We start from the raw sequence: 19,359 nt of genomic DNA, 5'->3' as shown, positions 1-19,359 counted from the left end.
GTCTTGGTGGTGGAAGTGCCTTTTTTACTCTACCCTCCGAACTCTTTTCATTGGTCAATATGGTTTTTTCCGGCGATTTTGTGGATCGCACGACAACTCCTGGCGTACAATTGGACAAAATAGCCATATTGCATTCCTACGTTGCGACGGACACGTCCTGAGGGTGGATTGCACAGGCACCGACCGAGCTCTTGCTCCTGCTGCTTGCAAATTGCCGCATTCCTAGATTCTCTTGAACATGTCGATTCAACTCATTTCAAGTGGAGAGTGCACACCACCAACGCCTTCCTCGGTCGTCTGAAGTAAGACCGCTGGCGCTCATTCGTTCAGGAACCGAGGTCAGATGACCAACATCGAGTCCATATGCACTATCATGCGATTTTGAGACAGCAGACATCTTACGTGGACTGGTCGCCACCGCCTCGAAAATTTCATGGACGGCAAGTGGATGCTTCAGCAGGAATGGTAATCTCCTCAGCACAAACTTGCGTCGGTCGTATGGCCCCGTCGTGGCGATGGTCTCCTCAGGAGAAGCTTGTGTCACCTGGCTGTCTGCCCTCCTCCACACAGTCTGCCATCATGATGAGTGCCCCCTTCCACACCGTGCCGAGGACGTGGTGGTTCTTTGTGCCCGCCACATCGGCAGACTTCAACTGTTGCATCGCCATGCGCCATTGTATACTCAACGTCGCCTCCATCCATGGACCCCATCGGTCGAACTTGGTGGTCTCTCTGCCCTCCCACGACGACCACCTCACTGATGATGCCATGGCAATGGTTCATGTTATATCTAAGAAAATGGTGGTCGTAGACATCCATCATCCGGATAACCGATCACGCCCCTTCGAAACCTTCGTATATGTATGTCGACGTCGAGTGGCCCAGGAATTTTGACTTTCTTTCAGTATACTGTCGAGTCTGGCCACCGTTGGTGGAAAGGAATTGGTTGAATGGTCTGTGTCACATGCGGCCCATTTTCAAATTCTCCGATGGTTGCCATTCAGAACAAGTCCGGTGCCGACTTCTCGGCGGGCCAAGTGGCCGCGCGCCTCTTGGGCTCCACCGCGTCGGGTGTCCTCGAGCTCGCGATTTTTCACCCTGTGGACACGGTCGCGAAGCGCCTCATGACCAACAAGAGCTCGGTGCGTGCCTCTTCTTGGAAAACGATTTTTGCCTTGCTAGGGTGATAACACATCCTATTCCATGTAGGACTTGACCCTCACCCAAGTGATCTTTCGTGACGCAGCCACCAAGCCGCTTGGTCAGCGCTATGCCTCGCTCTTCCCTGGCGTGGGCTTTGCTGCCGGGTACAAGATTTCGCAACGCATTTACAAATTCGGCGGTCAACCCGTGGTGAAGGATTACATTACCAAGCACCACAAGCAAACGTTCGTGAACCTGTTCGGCGATTCGCACGCCAAGACGTTCATGCACGCGACCGCCGGATCGTTGATTGGTATCGGTGAAATTGCCCTTTTGCCTCTTGACGTGCTCAAGATTCGCGCCCAAACCAACCCTGCTGCCATCGCCGGTCGTGGTGTTTTGGACATTTTCAAGACGGAAGGCTTGGCCTTGTACCGTGGTGCCGGCTGGACGGCCGCGCGCAACGCCCCCGGTTCGTTCGCCTTGTTCGGTGGATCTGCCGCTGCCAAGGAATACTTGTTTGGGTTGGAAAATTACAACGACGCGACCTTCTTCCAGAACTTCGTCGCATCCATCGCCGGTGCTTCGTCCAGTATCATTGGTGCGTTGGAATTTTTTGTAAGTGGACGGCTAACGTCGTAACCTTGTAGTGGCGCAACCTCTCGATGTGATCAAGACCCGCATTCAGTCGCGTGCGTTCGACTCGCCCGAAAGCGGTGCGCAAGTGGTCAGCAACTTGCTCAAGAACGAAGGTGCTGCTTGCTCGTTATCTCGAGCATCATAGCATCATGGCTGACTTTATGGTGTAGGCCCTGGAGCGTTGTTCAAGGGATTGGTGCCCAAGCTCGGCGTGGTCGGCCCCAAGCTCGTCTTTTCGTTCTGGATTGCCCAACAGTTGATTGCCCACTTTGAAAAGGCGTTTGCATAGACAACATGTACCAGTATAGATTAATGTAGACGACCCTCGCGATGGACAGTTGACGAGTGTGCGCCACGCTGCCACTTCTTGCCATCCATACTGCGGACGCCCCCGACAGGAAGCGCGGCACGACGGCGGTGCTCCAGGCCACACTGTGTGACGTCGAGATGAAGAATAGATGGGCATGGAGGCCATTCCAACGGTCTTTTCTCTCATGACGACATCGGCAAGATTCGAGCGGTTGAGCGAGAGTCTCGGCCACTCGGCCTTTGTGTTTTCGATTCACCTGGTTGTGGTGGCGGAGGGCACACCAAACATGGCATTCCCGGTGACCGAGACGATCTTCAGGCACGCGTTGTTCGTGCCGAGTTGCAGCGCTGGCTTCCCCTCGAACTTGCCGACGGGTGCTGGCATCACCCGCTTCCACGACGTCCATCCTTCCATTCCTCGGTTCGACACGTCATCTCGGCGGATGACAGGGCCTGGTAATCCATCAGGTTGGGATCACTTTTGTACAAATTCTGTGATGGAGTTTCCGATCAGGACAACGGACAGCAAGCTGCTCTCCCAACGTTCTGTTCATAGGTTGAATGCTCTCGGACTATCGTTGCCAACGCTCTTTGCTCGTCGCGGCCATCACGAATGCACACGACACACAGCGCGTCACGATAAATCGCGCATGTGGCATGTAAGCCCGCTCTTGACCGTCGACGGCGGCGCATGCATTTGGTATGGACGAATGAACCGGTGTGGGGCTACGTACTGCGGAGTGACAGGCCTTGAAAAGAGGAGTCCATTCCAGCACCCCAGCGAAGTGACACAGCTCCATCATCACGTGATCGGCAGCAACACAACGCTTTCTGGTCAACCACGAGGCTTGCCATCATGTCCAACCCCATGCGCCTCATCCCGCGGTCCATGAACTTTGCGCCGCGGTCACCAGCAAGGGGGATTTTAGCTCACAGGTCAGTTGGAGAGCGCATCGGTTTGTTGTCCCAACGTTCGTGGACTCTACTCCTCCCTGCGGATTCCGACACATCAAGGGCAGACATTCCTTCCGATGAACCCCGACACAACGGGCAGCGTACGATACGAGGTTTGGGCTTTGTGGACGAGCATGATGGGATGAAGCATTCAAACAACGCAATCGATTGCCAACCGCTTCTGAACCAGCTCAATATACGGTGCTACCTCCAACCCCTTGTAACACGGAGTGGACGCATGGAGTACATGTAGTATTTCGCTCGATTCAACCTAACGAAAATACTTTTTTCTCATGATCGTGCTATCCAACGCACCACCCAGGTCGCCCGACACAGCAGGCATCGCTGGTCTGCACCCCACCAGCGACAATATGGCGACTCTTGGCCCCTACGCAGGGAACTTGGCCATGGCGCGGCTCGCGTTCCCCATCGCTCCATGACGGTGTGGTCACAATTGGACGTGTTGCACGTCGAAACTGGTGCTGAAATCGTAACTGCCGCGTTTCGTGTCGGGTCGGCGGCAATCAGCGATGAGGAAGGCATCCGCGGCTCCGTCGAATGCAAAGAAGGCGGAGAAGAAAAGTCAGCTCAGTGCGACGGCGGCTGTCGTGGCGTCGGTAATCGCAGCTGCGCCCATTCATCGAGTCCCGCCAATGGAAGACACGGAAGCGTTGATCCTGGACACCATCGAGTGTCTGCTTGACGAGACGTTCCTGTTTCACATACAATGCGACCGGCTCGCGAAACAGGTACATGGTGGCTCCATCAGCACGTTGCCGTGACCGAGTGATTCCAGATGCACTTTGGGATCGAAGCCATGGCGTCCAGCATCATTGCCACGCTTCGAATGGGGTGCTACATCGACTACGACGCCGTCGTTGTTGTCGATCCTTCCGAAGACGAGCCAAGCGCAGACTCGGTCGACAGGCACGCGGTGCAAGCCCTGCCCAAGAAGGCAATCAGTGCCCATCCCCAACGCCTGTACGAATGCCCGAACGGCGCCCCCATCCAACGCGCCACGAGCATTCGATCCATGTCCGAAAAGTCCTTGCCGCCACGGAACGCTGCCGCCGGAGGGACGGGCCCCACACTCGCCAGGAGGGTACGTCTTGCGCCGCGCAAGCATTGTCCGTCACATCTGCGAGCAGAAAGGGTCCACGTCATCTGACGCGTTGCATCTCCAAGAACAACCCATGGTGTTTCGAATTCCAGCCAAAGTCGACTATTTCGACAAGGTTTGTCTGTCTTGCTCCTTCTTGGCCGTCATGACCGCGTGCGCAGGAGACGAAAGCGTGGCGTATCAAGTGCATGACGGAGCTGGCGTCGAGTAAGCAGAAAAAAGCCAAGTGGGGCAAAGTATCCGTGCTCCGAAGAGCGCTCGGGCAGCGCGAGTACGACGTTACCGAGACGTCCGTGGTGTCGGAACCCGTTGTGGGGGATCATGAAGGTGGTGCCCCCGACATGACGATCGATGACGCCCCCGTCACGACCCTTGACACTGTGCGGACGATTCCAGACGAGTCTGTGTCAAGCCAAGACCCCCTCCTCCTCCTCCTTTCGAGCCCTTCCAACACGAAAGACAAAGACAGCGTCCCATCGCGCCTTCCCCAATCCGACGACAAACCCGCTCGATTCCGACGTCGGTACGCGACGGGTGCAGACGGGAAATCGCCCAAGAAAGCGGCCCCCGTCACCAAGTCGAGCTGGTTCTACGAGAAAGCGTCTCTGAAAGGGGAACTGAAGCAGGACAAGGCGGCCGCGTACCAGCCGCACGTGATGGAGTTCCAGCGAGAAACATTCGCCCAGACGATCGAACTCAACCCTGGCGTATCGCTTGTCCAAGGAAATGCCAAGTTTCTTGGTCCCCATCGACGGGAAAACATGGCAGCCATGTCCCGCCTCGGATTCCAGGTCAGAACCTTATCCAAGGGGTGACCTGATGAAAGGTGCTACGAATAGAATCACCTCCGCAATGTCGTGGCAGCGTCGTCGGACCCATCGAGTAGTGTCGTTTGGGATGGGCCAAACAAGGTCGTGCTGAGATCGCTGACCCTTCCGAACATGCCCGATCCAGCTACGGCATTGCAAGACGATATTTTGCACAATTCGAAGTCCACGACGGAGTTGCGACCGCCCCATCCGTCGCTCCATCCACCGCAAAACGGCACACTCACTTGCGACACGACCAACACCCGCACCACCCCGACCTTGACCCACCCAAGTGACAAGAATGTGTCCGTTCGCTTCAAGGTAAGGATTCCATCTCAATGTGGGCCCTTACCAGAGAAGCAGTCCGCGAGCCCTGCTGTCCGGGTTCGTGTGTCGCCTCTGCGAGCAGACACACCCAACGCGCGACCTCAGCCCCGCGACCAATACGTAACCCACGGCGATTCGGTGGACCACGTGCCCTCCATCACGTTTCATCTCATTCGGACGTAGGTGGGAGTTCTCGAGATTCCAAGCCACAGGCGGCGGCCATCCACGGCGATCGGCGCCCTCCTCGTCAACGCGCCGTCTTCGAGCACCACGAGCACCTCCTCGTCGACGAAAGCCACCTCGGTACAGTCCTCCTCCCCCAACTCCGAAACGTAGCCAACGATGGATGTGACCGCAGAAGCTCAAGTACATTCGAGAGTTCCCGCCGCCAAAGGCCGAAGTCGTGACTGTCCTGAAGCCCGCAGATGATCGCCACCGCATGGCATGGTTAAGTTAATTTCACGAGTATTTCCTCATTCTTCGAGCATCGTTTCGACTTGGAGGATCGCGGACGTGAGAGACTCGGACGGCTCTGGGCAAACGAGGAAGACCGGCGACGACACGTCGCTCGTCCGTCCCGTGTCGAGGAGCCCCCAACGGCTGGACAGGTCCCATTTGGACGCATCCCACTTGGAGTTGGACCGCATGGACCGCAGGTCCTGTGATCTGCACGACTTGAGAGGCACGTCGCCGGACGTCGCGCCACGCCGACTTGTCGTTCGAACATTGACGTGGTCGGAGCACCCCCGGCAGACACGCTGGGGTTGTTTGAAGTGCTCGAGCTTCCAAACGTGTGTGCAGCTCCAGCAAAAAACGTCGCCGCAGTTGCGGCAGTGGCATTTTCGACGGAGGACGTGGAATGTCTTGGTGCAGCCCCGGCAGTGCCGTCGCGTACTTTTTGGGACGAGCGGCACGTACGACGTCGAGATGCATTCGGCCAGCCGGAGCTCGTGCACGCGGGTGTAGAGGTGCGAAAGACGTGCGGATACATGATGTCTCATGCGCAGTCGGTAGAGCCACATCGGGAGGGCGCCGCCGCGGTAGTCCATGTCAACGTAGTAATGGATTTCGACCATTCCAGGCTCGTCCGATTCGGTGCAGATGAGGCTACAGTCACATTGTTCTTGAGCGCGATGGACTGGCGGAAATGCTCCATGGACGTACCCGGAGGACAGGATGTCGCCGCGAATATACCCCAAAGTGGATTTCATGTCGGGACACCAGTCAAAGTGGGTCGAGTGCGTTGATAAAGCTAACACACGCCGGCCGGCGTAGTCCACGAGCTCTTCTTGCATCTACAGCGTTGGTCATGAGCAATTTTCAGCGCATGAGAGCGCACCTCGAGCACGCAAAAGTCGCGGATAGCCAGTGGCTTTGGCTGCTTGAGGGCAAACCACCGGACTGCGACGTGCTTTTCTTCATTGACAGGGATGTCGTAGAGAAGCTTCATGTCGGCGAGCTCGTCCGAGTGGGCCACCGTGCTGACGATGTCGTCGTCCGTAAGGTTGGCTACGAGCGAGTACACTTCCTCGAGTGTCGCCGCCATGCAGATCCTGGCGCGAAAAGGGATGACGTTTGACCATGTTTGGATCGTGCGGCACACTTCGACCTTGTCCACGAGTGCCTCCAGCGTCCTGAACGTGTGCAGGTTGTCGTGGTGCTTGGCCAGGAGAGCTTCGTGCTGGCGCGTGGCTTGAGCGACGAGGTAGTTTTCCTCTTGCGATGTCATCGCGACCGTGGGAAAGTTGACGTGAGTACTCGAAGACTGGCCGAGGGGGCTCAGTTGACGGCGTCGCGAGTGTCGTGGTGTGCTGATCGCCATGCTCTTTGCCAAATGCATGCGAACGACATCGCCGTTGGCAGCGCGGACCCAGATGAAGTGTGTCATCAGCAAGTCGACGGTTCGTCAACCCGACGAGCCAAATACCCGACATATAACCTGTTCAACCGGTCGTCGTCGATGGGGTGTCATTACAGTCGTTGACAACTTGCACACTTCGTGGCTTGGCGACGACGGTCCTCGTGGGAAGGCCACGTCGAGCATGCTTCGATGCACGTCGCATCCTGATGGAAATCGGAAACGCACACGGGCCACCCACCACGGAAGACAACGTAGCCCAGGGGACGACAACATGACGATGGAATTGAAAACCACGAGCGTGAAATGATATCGTGTGATAAATCAACCTAGCAGGACATCAGCGTCATGGAGCCCTAGAGAAGTCGTCGAACGGACGATGGAGCGAACGTTCTGTCCTCACGATTCGTGGCGGAACTTTCCTCGTCACTGGCCCGTGAAGACCAGGTGTGCCATCGTTCGTCGAGGATTGTATGGTCTGCTGCTGCAGACCACGCGCTGCACGAGACTTTTTCCATGTTTGATGGGCAAATACCCTTTCGCCCGGCAATTCCCCGACACGGCGCCATTCGTACAGCGACGAACGTTCGCCGAACGTTCCAGAAAGGCAATCCAACGTGTAATATTGACAAGATGACATTTCACGCCGCGCTCGTGCGCAACACATTAAACATCCGCGAGACGGGGGCCTGCATCGAGCCGTACGACGGGTGCGCGGTAGGGCTAGCTCCACTGTCATCAAGTAGCCCATTTCGTGCATGCATTGGTCAACACGTACTCGTCAATGAGCTGGAGCACCTTGGCCCAACTGCTTGTGGGAGCAGACATCTCGCGCAGCTTGCGAGCTTCGGCGCCTCTACACCACCAATTTAACAACGTAGGACGCTCAACGGCGGCACCTGTTGGCTTGGGATCGCAGGAGCTTCTTCTGCGCTCGGGCGGCGTAGAATGCAGCGAGCGCTTCCGTCGCCAAGGCAGTGTGCCGACATTTGATTTCAAAGTCGGCGTTGACTGGAGATGCAGCCTTGACTTGCTTATGACGCATTGTCACGTCTTCTGCCGCCATCGCTGTCGCCTCTCGATGCTGATTTGCCACAGTCGCCATGGCACTGTCTATGCTAGACCGAACAAGTTGAATGGCGAGGGTGGACCGGATTGCACGGTTCGATGATCCAACGGCAAGCCATGTATTTGTGTAGTCGACCGCACAAGCCTTGACGGCCTTCGTCAAAACGCACTGCGCCACAGCTCCGTCGATGAGATCTTCAACAAAGGGCTGTACTAATGCAGCCGTCGCATCGATCCCCACACCTTTGTCTTCCCGCACCGTACGCGTTTGGTCGTCCGCAGTCTGGTCCGCATCGACAAAGACAGGTGGGTGGATGACAACAAAGCAAGGTTCTCCGTGTGGTTCCACATCTGGTTCAGCATCCTCGCAAAAGTCAAACGACCCATTCCGAGATATCATTTCATACGATCCTTCTCGCGATCGGGTCTCCCATTCGTTCGAGTCCTGCCGCATTCTAGTCACGCGACAGCTCAGGCAACCTTTGGGTAACACCTCATTCAACAACTGTACCGCTCATGTCGTTGGCCAGTCGCATGCGATCGGCGCAACAAATCATCTTGGAGCGTGCTGCCTCCCCCACGATACATGGCATTTGCATGGCGAACTTCTTTTTGCACCTTGAGTAGTTCCAGCCGTTGCAGACGTTCTGCTTCCAACTTCTGGTCTATGGTCTCAATGCTACACAGAGGGTTTACTCATGCAGTGTTCACTTCAGGCAACCTGGAGTCGCCGCTGAACTGACGGACAATTGCACGGACGAATGACATGCTCCTTGGGCGACTTCTTTGGTACTGACCCGAGATGTCCGCCAACGTGGCGCGGCTCTCCCGCTATTCTGTGTCTGGCAGAGGGTAGGTCTAGTCTGTGATTGGTGGGCTCTATTCTTTAATCGACCTGATTGGCTATTCCCATTTGAGCCAATCAAACCGCTCTCTTTGGCAGTAACGACGGTTGATTGGCTAGTCTTCAAAACCCCAGTCGACTTCGCTATAGAGTCGAAACATGCAGCGCCACCGCCGCGTCATGGCGCCGTTGGTTCACCTGCGATGCCGCCTTTGAGAAAAAGATGCCGACTGGAGATGGAAGTCAGACGGGTGGAATGGCTCACTTCCAGCCGATTACTTCTATGGAAGCGTACATGGAGATTGCAACTGTGGCGTTGAACGATTCTGTGTGCATCGACACTCCACTCAACGCTCCGCAGCGTCATTCGACGTCTGAAGTGCCATGATACAATAAATGCATTAATACAGATTTCGACCACATTCTCTAGACTAGAACGATGTACGGGTCGTCGCCGTCTCGCAGGTACATCAGCTTGTTCTCTTCTTCCAGAGCCATGAGCACGACACCGAGTTGCTGCTTGTTGGCCTTCTTGGCGCCGCGCAGGCCCTTGTTGACTGCGGCCAACAAGTCCTTGACATGAATTTGCTGGCCCATTGACTCCTCGCTCTCGTCGCTTGTGATTTGACTCAAATAGGCCGTCACTCGTTCTCGCAAGTTCATCTTGTCGTTGGATTCCACAGGTTCGACATCCTGGGACACCTTGGTGCGCTTGGCAGGTGGCGGCTGCGGCATATCAACAGCTTCTTCGACTGCTGCCTCTTCTTCGTCGACAGGCTCCTCTTCCACCACCGGCACAGATGACACTCCACCTTCGGACGACACTTCATGGTACAGCGCGTACTTCATGAGGTTGAGAGCTTGCGTCGCATCTGCCAGCTCAATGTACTTGCTCAACCGAGCTTTGGCATGGGCAGACGCTAAACGAATGAGGGTTTCCAGCGTACGTGCGGTCACTGGCAGCGTTCGCTGGGTTTGCTGGCTACGAAGGGCGGCGTATCCTTCCGAGATAAGGTCGCGAGCTGGCTCGGTCAAAACGGGAGGAAGTCGGGTCTTGGCGTAATGAATAAATTTCTTGAGGAAGGGCACGGTCAGAACACTTTCCTTGTTCGAATTGGGGTGCAGCAGCGGGTCATAGGGCTGGAAGATTGACGTGGCTTCCGTTGTGGTGGTCTCTTTGTCTGCCCAAATCTCGGTCGTGTTGAACGAGATCGGTCGGCCTTCCTCCCCAGCGACAACATATCTGTGGTTCCTTAGGACGTGGTCACTGATCATCCGATCGGCATGTCGATCGAGCGAGTCCAGCACAACAAAGAGCAGATCGAAACGACTCAGGAGCGAGTCGGGCAGCCCAATGTTCTCCTGTGGCCGCTTGTTCTTCTGGTACTGGCCGTACACCGGGTTCGCCGCAGCCAGAACACTGCATCGGGCGTTCAACGTGGCATGGATGCCAGCCTTGGCAATCGTGACGGTTTGCTGCTCCATGACTTCGTGAATCGCGACGCGGTCAGCTTCGCCCATTTTGTCAAATTCGTCAATGCACACGATGCCTCGGTCGGCCAAGACCATCGCGCCAGCTTCTAGTCGTTTCTCCTTTGTGTCGGGGTCGAGCGTGACTGCGGCAGTGAGACCCACTCCACTCGAGCCTCGACCGGTTGTGCTGACAGCCAACGGCGCCAAGTTCCGCACGAATCGAAGCAGCTGTGACTTAGCCGTGGATGGATCGCCCACCATAAGCACGTTGATGTCTCCACGGAGATGCGTTCCATTCTCCAAGTTCTTCTCAACGCCACCGAGCAGTTGAAGGAGCAGCGCTTGCTTAATGGCAGAATGGCCAAAGATCGACGGAGCCATGGACCGCGACAAAATCTCCATGGCATCGCTTCGCTTGGCGAACTCGCGCACGTGCATGACGTCCTCCGTCGTCATGACTATCCCGTGAACTTCCTTGCCCAAAACCTGGATGTTGTTGGCCAGCAGCACGGTCTTGAACACACCTGACGAGGACGCCGCCTGGAAAGGTCGTTCAGATGGGGGGCCGAGGAGTGTAAGGGCCGTACAGTTTGAGATGCAATCGCTCGAAAGACACCGATAACGTGGATGCGATCTCCGGGCTTGCATTTATCGACTAGATCGGCTTCCACCATCACATCGCACGACCGCGGAAGCTGCCTAACGACTATGCATGAGGATGGGGAAGGGTCAAAGTTCGTACCCAAGGGGAGCGGTCTCTGGTGTTTCTTGGATGGTAAGTACCTAAATCAATGGTGACAATGGCGCGAAGCAGGGTGCAGAGATTACCTGATAGTCCTTGTACTGGCACAAACCAAACTCAGTCTCGAGCAGGTTTCCGTTCTCGTCTTTGGTTGGATATACGCTTGTGGTGGGAGCCCCTGTGAGAGATGTGTGGTCGCGGTACTCGCGAGACATCATCGAGTTGGTTTCCTTGCAGTAATGGACCGACTTGACGACTTTGGGGCGGACGGCGGAGCACTTGGTTACGATACCATGAACACAGACACATTGGGACAGAAATGACGCAACGAGACCACGGGGAGTCATGAAGTGAGCCCCGAAATCCCCTTCAAGGCCCACTTCGACTTGACTCACGTCAACATTTACTGCTGCTTTCGGGTTGTACGAGTTCTGGGCATTTACCACGGCATCCCTGACAGCATCCTCCAGAGGAGGTAAGTATTCGGAAGGCTGCTGCAGTAACCTGGTCACAATATTGGCCTCGTCATTCCCTATCAGTACGTGTCAGTGAGAAGGCTTCGATCGAGTTCAGCAAGACGAACCATTCGTGAAGAAACCATCGTAGACACGCAGGACATTGAGGTCGATCATGAGCCGCTTGGCACCGCCCTCCGTTTCCGCGAGGGATCGAATCTTGTCTGGAAGGTTCGATTCATCGGACTCAATGTACTGCGCGAAGTAGTTCTTGTGTCGCCGAAAGACCTCGTCGTTCGCGCTGCTCACTGCATCCATCCCTCCAGGTCCCGCAGGTTTGAATTTTTTGGAATTTGGCAATGGTCTATCCGATAGCTTGAGCCAATCAAAGTGACATATTATGGGAGGGAAAGCAATTAATAAGCCAATCAAAATTTATATTTTGATTATTTTATCCAATCAACTTCGCCTCCTTCGTTTTTGAAATTGAATATCCTCAATTTACTCGATGTCACGATCGGCCCGACGGATCACCATAGCCATGGGTCCCAAATCGTAAGACCAAGAATGCATGGAAGGAACGGAATAACTTTATCAAATAAAGGTGGACGCAGAGGTCTGGGAATGCGTGAGTGGCAGAAGGAGGTCAATCTCGTCTTGTGGCACTCCCTTCTCCCGCAGTGTTTGTCGCGAAAGCAGCAGCTCAACTTTGCATTGTTGATCCTCCTTTATTGCGTTGATCTTCTCGCGCTTGATCTTTTCCAGCAGCAATTGCTGCTCAAGTTGTTCGCGGTTTTCCTCCAGCTTGCGGAGGCGCTCTGTGTCAATGTGCTTTGACACCAGCATGGACCGGTACTCGCCATCGGTGCCCTTGAACCGTTTCTCGTCAAAGTCCCTTCGTCCGTCGAATCCTTCGCTTGATGCATGTTGCCTGACTCGCTTGAGTCTCACGTCGTCGTCCCCAAGCGATTGAGCAGGTAGGGTGTGCAGACACTTGGTCAAGTGGGTTTTCATGCGTTCTATACGTCCTTGCAGGATGGCAGCCTCGGTGCCGTGCATGTGAGCATGCTCCGCACAGGCCTTGCACTGGACTTGGTAGTACGCGCCGTGCTTGGACTCGAGACGGATGAACTTGCTCCACAGATCTTCGTTTGCTTTGGACACCCCCCTCGGGACGGCCATCCTTCTACCCACCCGTCCGTCGATTTCGCCTGTAGTCAGTCCCCGGGGATATCCGGATAATGCCAGGAGTATCCGTATATTCCAATACCGGGGTGTGTTGCAACACTTGTGGGCCCCACTCTCCGATCGTTCCTCGACACCCTCTCGACAAGCCCACGGCTCGGTCGTCACCATTTCGGGGCGTCTCCGACCGCTACTCAACGCATGCAGCAGTATGTACTGCAGCGCCATAGGATGGCCTTTCAACACAAATCCATCTCCAGAATTGTCCGGCTGTTACCCGAGCAATCCCCAGTATAGTGAAGCCAGGATGTTTTTCATTGACGCCAGAAGGTGGAGATGCGCCGACACTTTTCACGACCACACGACATATGATGTAAGCTGCATTTAGCTTGCTTTTGTATGGAAGGGCAAGTATTCCGCCATACGACCACAACGAGGTGACATATTCGAGAGGGAATTTCACTTGATGTTTGTATACATCAAATTCTGCTCGATCAGATACGGTATTGCGCCGACCGCGAGCAGGCCTCTTGCACATTGCTTCTGCCACTTGCATCGTCACGACGGCAAGAGGTCACCCCGCCGCGGACTCGGACGGGTGTTGACCATGTCTGTGTGTAGGTCATGGAAGATGTAGACAGTAGCAGCTCTGCGTCCAACCGCTCGGGTCGATCGGGCAGCTTGTCGCGATTCATGGACAAGAACGGTCGAAACAGACGCAACAGCACCACAAGCAGCCATTCGGACTGCGAAGGCGAAGCGCCCAGCGAATTTCAAAGCGAAGTGATGACACTGATTGCGATGGAGGATAAGCGCAAGGCTTTCCAACACCTCCTGAACCTCGAGGTTGAGATTATCTTTGACACGCTGGAAGAAACGGACAGCGGCCTGCGAACGTGGCTACTTCAGTACGACGTCGTGAAGGAAGTACTGCGAGTGTTCTCGACCCCTGTGCTCATTCACACCCCCTCGAATGGCGTGGTGCTTGCTCCGTCCATCATCGCTGAGCCCTCGATCAAGGAACCCCTTGGTACCGTCGTCGCGCCGTCACGTCCTTCTGAGTTGCTGTGCACAGACGAACCTGCTGCTGCGGAGGAGCCTTACGAAACGAGTGCACAAACTTCGACCACCTCGCGTACCTCTATTCTTCATCGTTCCGCTTCCATTCAGTGCATTCATGATGTAGTCGACGACGGCTCTGGGGCATCGTCCGACCCGCTTGCCGACGAGGACGAGGTCAGCCAAAGTCCTGCAGGTGAAGGTATACACAATTGGATCTTCCATCCCCCATGATGTGATCATGTTCCGTTCTAGATTCGATACCTCCACCGCTGACACCCAAGGTGACTACTGTCTCACACGAAAAGGCTCCGCTCCAGGCATTCGTGTCCGCGAAGGTGGACGAGGAGTATGGGTACTACAAGCACGTGTTTGTGTGTTCTGAAATCATCATGCGGGTGTACACGGGAGAGGACGACCTGTACGAGTCGTTTCGCATGTCGTCGAGCTCGTCGGGGTCGGCCGCCGTCAACGAGGAGCTCACGTTTGGCTGCCAAACGCAAGATGAGCTCGAGTTGTGGCGCCTCTTCTTCATCTATTTCACGGAAAACGACACAATCGACGAAGTCCAAGCCGCGTTCTACTGCAAGGCGTTTATTCGATTGCATGACGCATACTGCCTCGAAGATGGCTACGTCCAGGTCGTGCTTGAAGCTTACGTTCCCGCGCTTCTCAAGCACTTGTACATGCCGACGATCAAGCATCTCTTGCTCAAGGTACTTGTCCTCTCCAAACTGCCATCTCGTACTCATGCACGGTTTGGTCTAGCTATTGCAATCGTACGAGAGCATCCATCCCCTCACTGGTGTGCACGATGCCATGGAAGCTGTCGCGCCGCTCTTGATCCAAGCCGCAACCCTTCCCGTGGACTTAGCATCCCCTGCCGTGGGCAACCTCCTTGCCGCTAGGGAAAATGCGTGCCGTCTGCTGGTGGAAATGCTGCAGGCAAACCAAGCCGACCGCCTCGGTTCGTTCCTACGTCGCGAGGACAACCAGTTTCTTGCAAAGTACTTTGTCGTACGTAGACCAACGGCTTTTCCTACTCGCGCGATCGGATGGCTCATGCAGCGAATGTGTTTGTAGCGCGATCAATTTGGCACAATCCGAGGCATCGAAGCAGTGACGGAAGGCTACCACAACTTTCTTCAGTTCATGCTTCTCGAGGAATTCGGGAAGGAACCGAAGCTGATGGATCAACTATTTGCCGGTTCCATTGAACAGCTTGCCCAAGTGCCAGTGTGGCCATCGACCATTGTCGCTCCGTGCAGTAAGAAAAAGCGGCAGGCCAGTCGGAGCCTCATCCTTGGTCTGCCTAGTGCTCAACATCCACGTCGTGTCGGAACTGCTGCGGATCTACTGTCGCTACAAGCGCGCGGCGGAACTGAATCCGAAAAAAGCGCAGTCCGACGGCTCGGACGATCTGGAAGATGACGAAGACGGTGGTCACGTGGCCCCGCCGGCCAACGGCAACCCTGCTGTCATGTACGAGCTCTCTGGGTTGAAGGAAGCCGAGACAAGTCTGTGGCCGAACATGAAGAAGCTCGCGAGGGCCACCACGACGGCATATGTAAACCACTTCTTCACTCAAACGAATGTCCCAACTTCCGTCGACATCGCTATCGCCAAGCACTTGTACCGGTGCGACGACCGAATCTCTTGGGATGCGATCTGACCTCGTCACGTAGGCTGGTGACTCTCCAAGACCCCGAAGTCGACTCGCTGTTGGTGCAAGCTGGCGTGTTACCCAAGTACTTGAATCTCCTTCAAGCCAAGCCTGACGCAGACATGCTCCTCATCCACGTCGTGTCGGCGCTGCTGTTTGTCATCACGGACAAGTCACAGACAAGGTCTGGATCGTGTGTCCTCGTGCGAGGCATTTTCGGCGAATCCATCGATCTCCTCCAAACGATTGTCGACGTCTATAAGAAGCAGCACCGCAGCAAAGCGTACTTCAAAGTCCTCAACGACACGATGCTGGTCATGCTCGTGAGCGAATGCCCTTCGCCCAGCCAAGCCGTCGTAGTTGAACGGGCCATTGCGCACGCGGCGTGGCATGCGCTCAACTGCGAAACCAAACGCAACCTCGGGTTATCGGATGCTGTTGACGCTGCGGCGTCGACCGCGCCAGTCCACGAAACGACCGAGCAATCTTCTGCGGCAAGTTGCGAAGTCGGCGACCACCCGACTGATCCACCGACGGAAGACCAGTCGAAGGAATCGGGTACCCCCAAGCCTGCCCGTCGACTCTCGCTGCCCAAGTCGGCGTACCTCCGCAGCGTCCTCTCGTCCCCCGCCGCGTCGGTCATGCGCAACGTCAACACGGTCAAGACATCGTCGCGACGATCTCTAATCAACATCATGAACTTGACGACGACTGCCCCGCCTGAAACGACAGCTACACCAAACCCGTCGACCAAGCCCAATATCAACAACGGTATGCGCCTTTCATCGAGTTGTCGCGCGCCCATGGACTGTCTTGGCGCAGGGTCATCGTCCACGTTATTTGGATTTGGCAACAGCATGCTGAGCAAACTCAAGCAACGCATGACGCCCACGACGCCAAGCCAATCGATGCCGTCGTCCCCAAGCGAATCGAGTGGTCCCAAGCGCCCGAGGTACTGTTTCGTTCATTTGACAAGGTCCCCTTTGACATTTGAGATCAGCATGTTGCCGAAGAAAGGCTCTCCCGACAACCAGTCGCTGCTTGTGCTCGACACGTCACTCGGAGACGACGTGACCAAGTGTGCCGTGCATGACGGCGGCGTCCACGTCACGACCAAAGACAATGTTGTGACAACGAGTGGCTACATGTTCAAGAGCGGGATGCCTGGTGTGGGCAAGCGGCACGTGTGGGAGCGGTACGGCAACGAATCCTTTCCTGGGCGATGACACGTGGCGCAGATACTACTTTGTGCTGGAGCGCGGCCCGGACGTGTCGACGTTGAGTTATTACATTTCAGAGACGCAAGCCAAGCATCGAACGCTTGTCAAGGGTGTTGTGGTGCCGACCAGTGTCTCTGAAGGGATTCCGATCCGCGTGACGGGCAAGCACGAAGTGCACGCGTTCCATTTCAACACGCAAGGCCACGGCATCTTTTGGGTGTTGGTCGATTCGAAAGAGACCAAAGTCACGTGGCTGCAAGAGCTCCTCTCGGCCATCACAGGCATTCCGTTCTCGCCCAAATCTGCCCACGAGGTCCGTGCGGTTGGTCCCTCGACACTGCAAGTCTCACCGATCGGTGATGCTGCTGTAGATCCTGTTTCCGACGGGAGGCGAAGGCCGCCTGTCGTCCAAACAGATGAGAGCTATTGTGTTGGGTCTGTACGCGTTGTTATTTGGAGACGACTTGGAGTTTAATGACCCGAGTCGATCGCCGCCGCTCCTCACTGGCGATGCCCTCTGCCAGGTACGTTATCCTGTCCTTCGATCTTGTCATTTCGGTCAACATGACCGGGGCGTGCATGGGCAGTACGTGCATCCCAACGTCGTCCTGAGCTCCAACCTGCCGTCGACTGTGCCGTACTGGGGCGAATACCACGGCTTCCAAGGCTTTCTCCAGTTTTGCAAAGTCCGAGAAGAAACGGTGGAGCGACTCAAGGGCCGCGTGCTGCGCGTCGTGGCAGACGAGGACGAAAGCACCGTCGTCGTCATGACGGCCGTCACCCTCCGTATAGTCCACAACAGTGAAGTTGTGCTGGAGGAGTCGTGTGACATTGTGGAGCTGACCGACGGCAAGATTTCGACGATCCACCTCAACTTTGACTCGGCCCAGCTCTCGACGTCGTTTCAGCAGTAAGTGCCTGTCTTCGAGCCCCCTTCATGGAGCCGTGACCTCATGGATAAGCCCCCTCCTAGTCCTGGCCTGGACGCGTCATAAGCGACCGTCTGCAGCTCTGGCAGAGTTAGTCGTTCGATAGTGCACAAAGATGAAAAAGCTAAAGCTCAATGCTACGTCGATCCCTTTGGCGACACGCGTATGCGAAGGTCCGTGTGGTTGGCGTCGTACGGCCGGGTGTGCACGTGCACGGCGCGAGTCATCTGATGCCGCAACAGAGGCACAACCAGTGTGAGGAATCCGTCGCGGACTTCGTTGGGCAGGCGCGGAAGCTCGATGGCGAGAGGCAACGTCGGAGATGGAGCATTGCCTCTTCCGTCGAACGGTCCATCTGATTCGGTATCATCGAGACTGCTCATGTGCACAAGCCACGTCATGAGCGACTTGATTTTCGACGGATTCTGGGTCCATTGCCCGACCAAGTAGAGCACTTCCTTCGAGTCGATGGGAAAGTGGGGCTTTGGGTACCTTGCCGTGTCTTCGACCCATTCGTTGGGAGACCTCTTCTGGGGCTCGACCGACGGTGGTTCGGGCGCTGCTTGGCACTGCAACTCAGCGAGTGCATTTCGCAGTGTCTGGAGCTGGCTCACTAACTCTTGATTTTCTCCTTCCTTCTCGTAAACTTGGCGATACAGCCGGGAAATCTCATCCTTCTGCGTCAAAACCTGTGCTGACAACGTCTTGAGTTTGTCATGCGCGGCTGTCACCTCCCTCTCGAGGTTGGCGACTTCGTTGTTGTTTGCTTCGGCGAACGTGACGTTCTCTGTCGAGTGGAGTTGATGGTGCAGTCGCTCCGCCCACCTCTGCAACTCCCTCTTCTCCGCTTGCAGGTGCACGATCAGCTCGTCCCTTGCCAGGAGCTCTCTCGACAAGTCCGCGACGCGTTCCTCCATCGCACCCACGACGCCATCTTGCACTGTGGCCATGTTGGAATCTTCGCTCCCAGTTCCTTATCCAGACACATCCGGATAATCGTTCCTCATCGCACACGCCATGCCAAGCTACTCGAGGCTCCCGCTTGCTCCGCTTGCGCCAGGCGGAGCAGCTCGTGCGAAGACACAGACGCCTGCTTCCCATCACCGCACGCACCCACGGCTGTTGGAACCATTCAGCGCGGGCACCTGTTGCCGGTCCCACCCTGTATGCGTACGGACGCGTCATGCTGGGCCTCCACCCCATGGTGGCAGCGGGCACAGGATCGCGCGGCTCTCCCTGGCAGCTATGCGGGCTATCCTCTCTTTTCGTCAGGCCAGTAAGGTCGAACACGTCCAGCTCGAAGTATCATGGGCCGAGCCGCGAAGGTCGCTGCCCGTGGCAAGAAAGTACCGCTGGCAGCACAGCACGATCAGATTGATGGCAGATAACACGGGTTGAAGTAGCAAGGTGTCGGGCCGTTGGAATATCTTGGAATTTGTATGGGTCACGATTCCCCGGCGAGTTGATTGTATTCACTTGGTATTTGTGTGAAAACTTATAAAAATGCAACCTATGCGATACACAGACGTTTCTGGCGTGGGGGTTATTTTGGCCCAATTTTT

At 55.8% G+C, this 19,359-nt stretch overlaps 8 protein-coding genes across 8 annotated transcripts; 3 read left to right on the top strand and 5 right to left on the bottom strand.

Moving 5' to 3' along the window:
* The first annotated feature begins 955 nt into the window (after positions 1-955).
* Positions 956-2,387, top strand: H310_06910 (hypothetical protein). Its single transcript, XM_008872128.1, has 4 exons — positions 956-1,142; positions 1,210-1,744; positions 1,794-1,895; positions 1,953-2,387. Exons 1-4 carry the CDS (start codon positions 990-992, stop codon positions 2,069-2,071), a joined length of 909 nt encoding a protein of 302 aa, XP_008870350.1. The 5' UTR covers positions 956-989; the 3' UTR covers positions 2,072-2,387.
* A 1,188-nt stretch (positions 2,388-3,575) lies between these two features.
* Positions 3,576-5,899, top strand: H310_06909 (hypothetical protein; the record flags this gene model as incomplete). The annotated part of the gene is made up of 8 exons (XM_008872127.1): positions 3,576-3,794; positions 3,842-4,147; positions 4,194-4,280; positions 4,327-4,956; positions 5,005-5,295; positions 5,338-5,439; positions 5,485-5,604; positions 5,660-5,899. 8 exons carry the CDS (start codon positions 3,576-3,578, stop codon positions 5,756-5,758), a joined length of 1,854 nt encoding a protein of 617 aa, XP_008870349.1. The 3' UTR covers positions 5,759-5,899.
* H310_06908 (hypothetical protein) lies at positions 5,775-7,175 on the bottom strand (the record flags this gene model as incomplete). The annotated part of the gene is made up of 3 exons (XM_008872126.1): positions 6,641-7,175; positions 6,466-6,596; positions 5,775-6,408 (listed from the first exon to the last, which is right to left on the bottom strand). Exons 1-3 carry the CDS (start codon positions 7,139-7,141, stop codon positions 5,775-5,777), a joined length of 1,266 nt encoding a protein of 421 aa, XP_008870348.1. The 5' UTR covers positions 7,142-7,175.
* Positions 7,176-7,765: 590 nt separating this feature from the next.
* Positions 7,766-9,078, bottom strand: H310_06907 (hypothetical protein). The gene is made up of 5 exons (XM_008872125.1): positions 8,949-9,078; positions 8,739-8,906; positions 8,059-8,682; positions 7,938-8,015; positions 7,766-7,882 (listed from the first exon to the last, which is right to left on the bottom strand). Exons 1-5 carry the CDS (start codon positions 8,993-8,995, stop codon positions 7,801-7,803), a joined length of 999 nt encoding a protein of 332 aa, XP_008870347.1. The 5' UTR covers positions 8,996-9,078; the 3' UTR covers positions 7,766-7,800.
* Positions 9,079-9,216: 138 nt separating this feature from the next.
* On the bottom strand, positions 9,217-12,090 carry H310_06906 (hypothetical protein). Its single transcript, XM_008872124.1, has 5 exons — positions 11,870-12,090; positions 11,373-11,818; positions 11,287-11,327; positions 11,132-11,243; positions 9,217-11,084 (listed from the first exon to the last, which is right to left on the bottom strand). Exons 1-5 carry the CDS (start codon positions 12,057-12,059, stop codon positions 9,498-9,500), a joined length of 2,376 nt encoding a protein of 791 aa, XP_008870346.1. The 5' UTR covers positions 12,060-12,090; the 3' UTR covers positions 9,217-9,497.
* A 219-nt stretch (positions 12,091-12,309) lies between these two features.
* H310_06905 (hypothetical protein) lies at positions 12,310-12,968 on the bottom strand. Its single transcript, XM_008872123.1, has one exon. It carries the CDS (start codon positions 12,921-12,923, stop codon positions 12,336-12,338), a length of 588 nt encoding a protein of 195 aa, XP_008870345.1. The 5' UTR covers positions 12,924-12,968; the 3' UTR covers positions 12,310-12,335.
* Positions 12,969-13,415: 447 nt separating this feature from the next.
* H310_06903 (hypothetical protein) lies at positions 13,416-19,303 on the top strand. The gene is made up of 15 exons (XM_008872121.1): positions 13,416-13,499; positions 13,548-13,956; positions 14,002-14,061; positions 14,113-14,181; positions 14,241-14,701; positions 14,754-15,002; positions 15,069-15,252; positions 15,302-15,623; positions 15,671-16,419; positions 16,471-16,600; positions 16,649-16,843; positions 16,887-17,181; positions 17,240-17,392; positions 17,456-17,778; positions 17,842-19,303. The coding sequence occupies exons 2-15, from the start codon at positions 13,551-13,553 to the stop codon at positions 17,861-17,863; spliced, it is 3,618 nt and encodes a 1,205-aa protein (XP_008870343.1). The 5' UTR covers positions 13,416-13,499; positions 13,548-13,550; the 3' UTR covers positions 17,864-19,303.
* H310_06904 (hypothetical protein) lies at positions 17,832-18,747 on the bottom strand (the record flags this gene model as incomplete). Its single annotated transcript, XM_008872122.1, has 1 exon — positions 17,832-18,747. One exon carries the CDS (start codon positions 18,745-18,747, stop codon positions 17,935-17,937), a length of 813 nt encoding a protein of 270 aa, XP_008870344.1. The 3' UTR covers positions 17,832-17,934.
* Positions 19,304-19,359: the final 56 nt, after the last annotated feature.

The sequence above is a fragment of the Aphanomyces invadans genome (assembly GCF_000520115.1).
Source record: "Aphanomyces invadans strain NJM9701 unplaced genomic scaffold supercont1.12, whole genome shotgun sequence".
Classification (NCBI taxonomy): domain Eukaryota; phylum Oomycota; class Saprolegniomycetes; order Saprolegniales; family Verrucalvaceae; genus Aphanomyces; species Aphanomyces invadans.
Note: the sequence above shows the minus strand (reverse complement) of the source record. Positions and strands in the feature narration are given on the sequence as shown.

Bases quoted from the DNA above. Each gene is read 5' to 3' on its own strand.
- H310_06906 (XM_008872124.1), bottom strand. From the start codon at position 12,059: ATGGATGCAGTGAGCAGCGCGAACGACGAGGTCTTTCGGCGACACAAG. The intron at 11,819-11,869 runs GTTCGTCTTGCT...ACGTACTGATAG, and splicing joins CGATGGTTTCTTCACGAATG to GGAATGACGAGGCCAATATT. The intron at 11,328-11,372 runs GTAATCTCTGCA...CCATTGATTTAG, and splicing joins GCCAGTACAAGGACTATCAG to GTACTTACCATCCAAGAAAC.
- H310_06905 (XM_008872123.1), bottom strand. From the start codon at position 12,923: ATGGCCGTCCCGAGGGGGGTGTCCAAAGCAAACGAAGATCTGTGGAGC.
- H310_06903 (XM_008872121.1), top strand. From the start codon at position 13,551: ATGGAAGATGTAGACAGTAGCAGCTCTGCGTCCAACCGCTCGGGTCGA. The intron at 14,702-14,753 runs GTACTTGTCCTC...GGTTTGGTCTAG, and splicing joins TCAAGCATCTCTTGCTCAAG to CTATTGCAATCGTACGAGAG. The intron at 16,601-16,648 runs GTACTGTTTCGT...ATTTGAGATCAG, and splicing joins AGTGGTCCCAAGCGCCCGAG to CATGTTGCCGAAGAAAGGCT.
- H310_06907 (XM_008872125.1), bottom strand. From the start codon at position 8,995: ATGTCATTCGTCCGTGCAATTGTCCGTCAGTTCAGCGGCGACTCCAG. The intron at 8,016-8,058 runs GTGCCGCCGTTG...TTGGTGGTGTAG, and splicing joins CTGCGATCCCAAGCCAACAG to AGGCGCCGAAGCTCGCAAGC. The intron at 7,883-7,937 runs GTACGTGTTGAC...CAGTGGAGCTAG, and splicing joins GTGCTCCAGCTCATTGACGA to CCCTACCGCGCACCCGTCGT.
- H310_06910 (XM_008872128.1), top strand. From the start codon at position 990: ATGGTTGCCATTCAGAACAAGTCCGGTGCCGACTTCTCGGCGGGCCAA. The intron at 1,745-1,793 runs GTGCGTTGGAAT...GTAACCTTGTAG, and splicing joins TGCTTCGTCCAGTATCATTG to TGGCGCAACCTCTCGATGTG. The intron at 1,896-1,952 runs GTGCTGCTTGCT...TTTATGGTGTAG, and splicing joins CAACTTGCTCAAGAACGAAG to GCCCTGGAGCGTTGTTCAAG.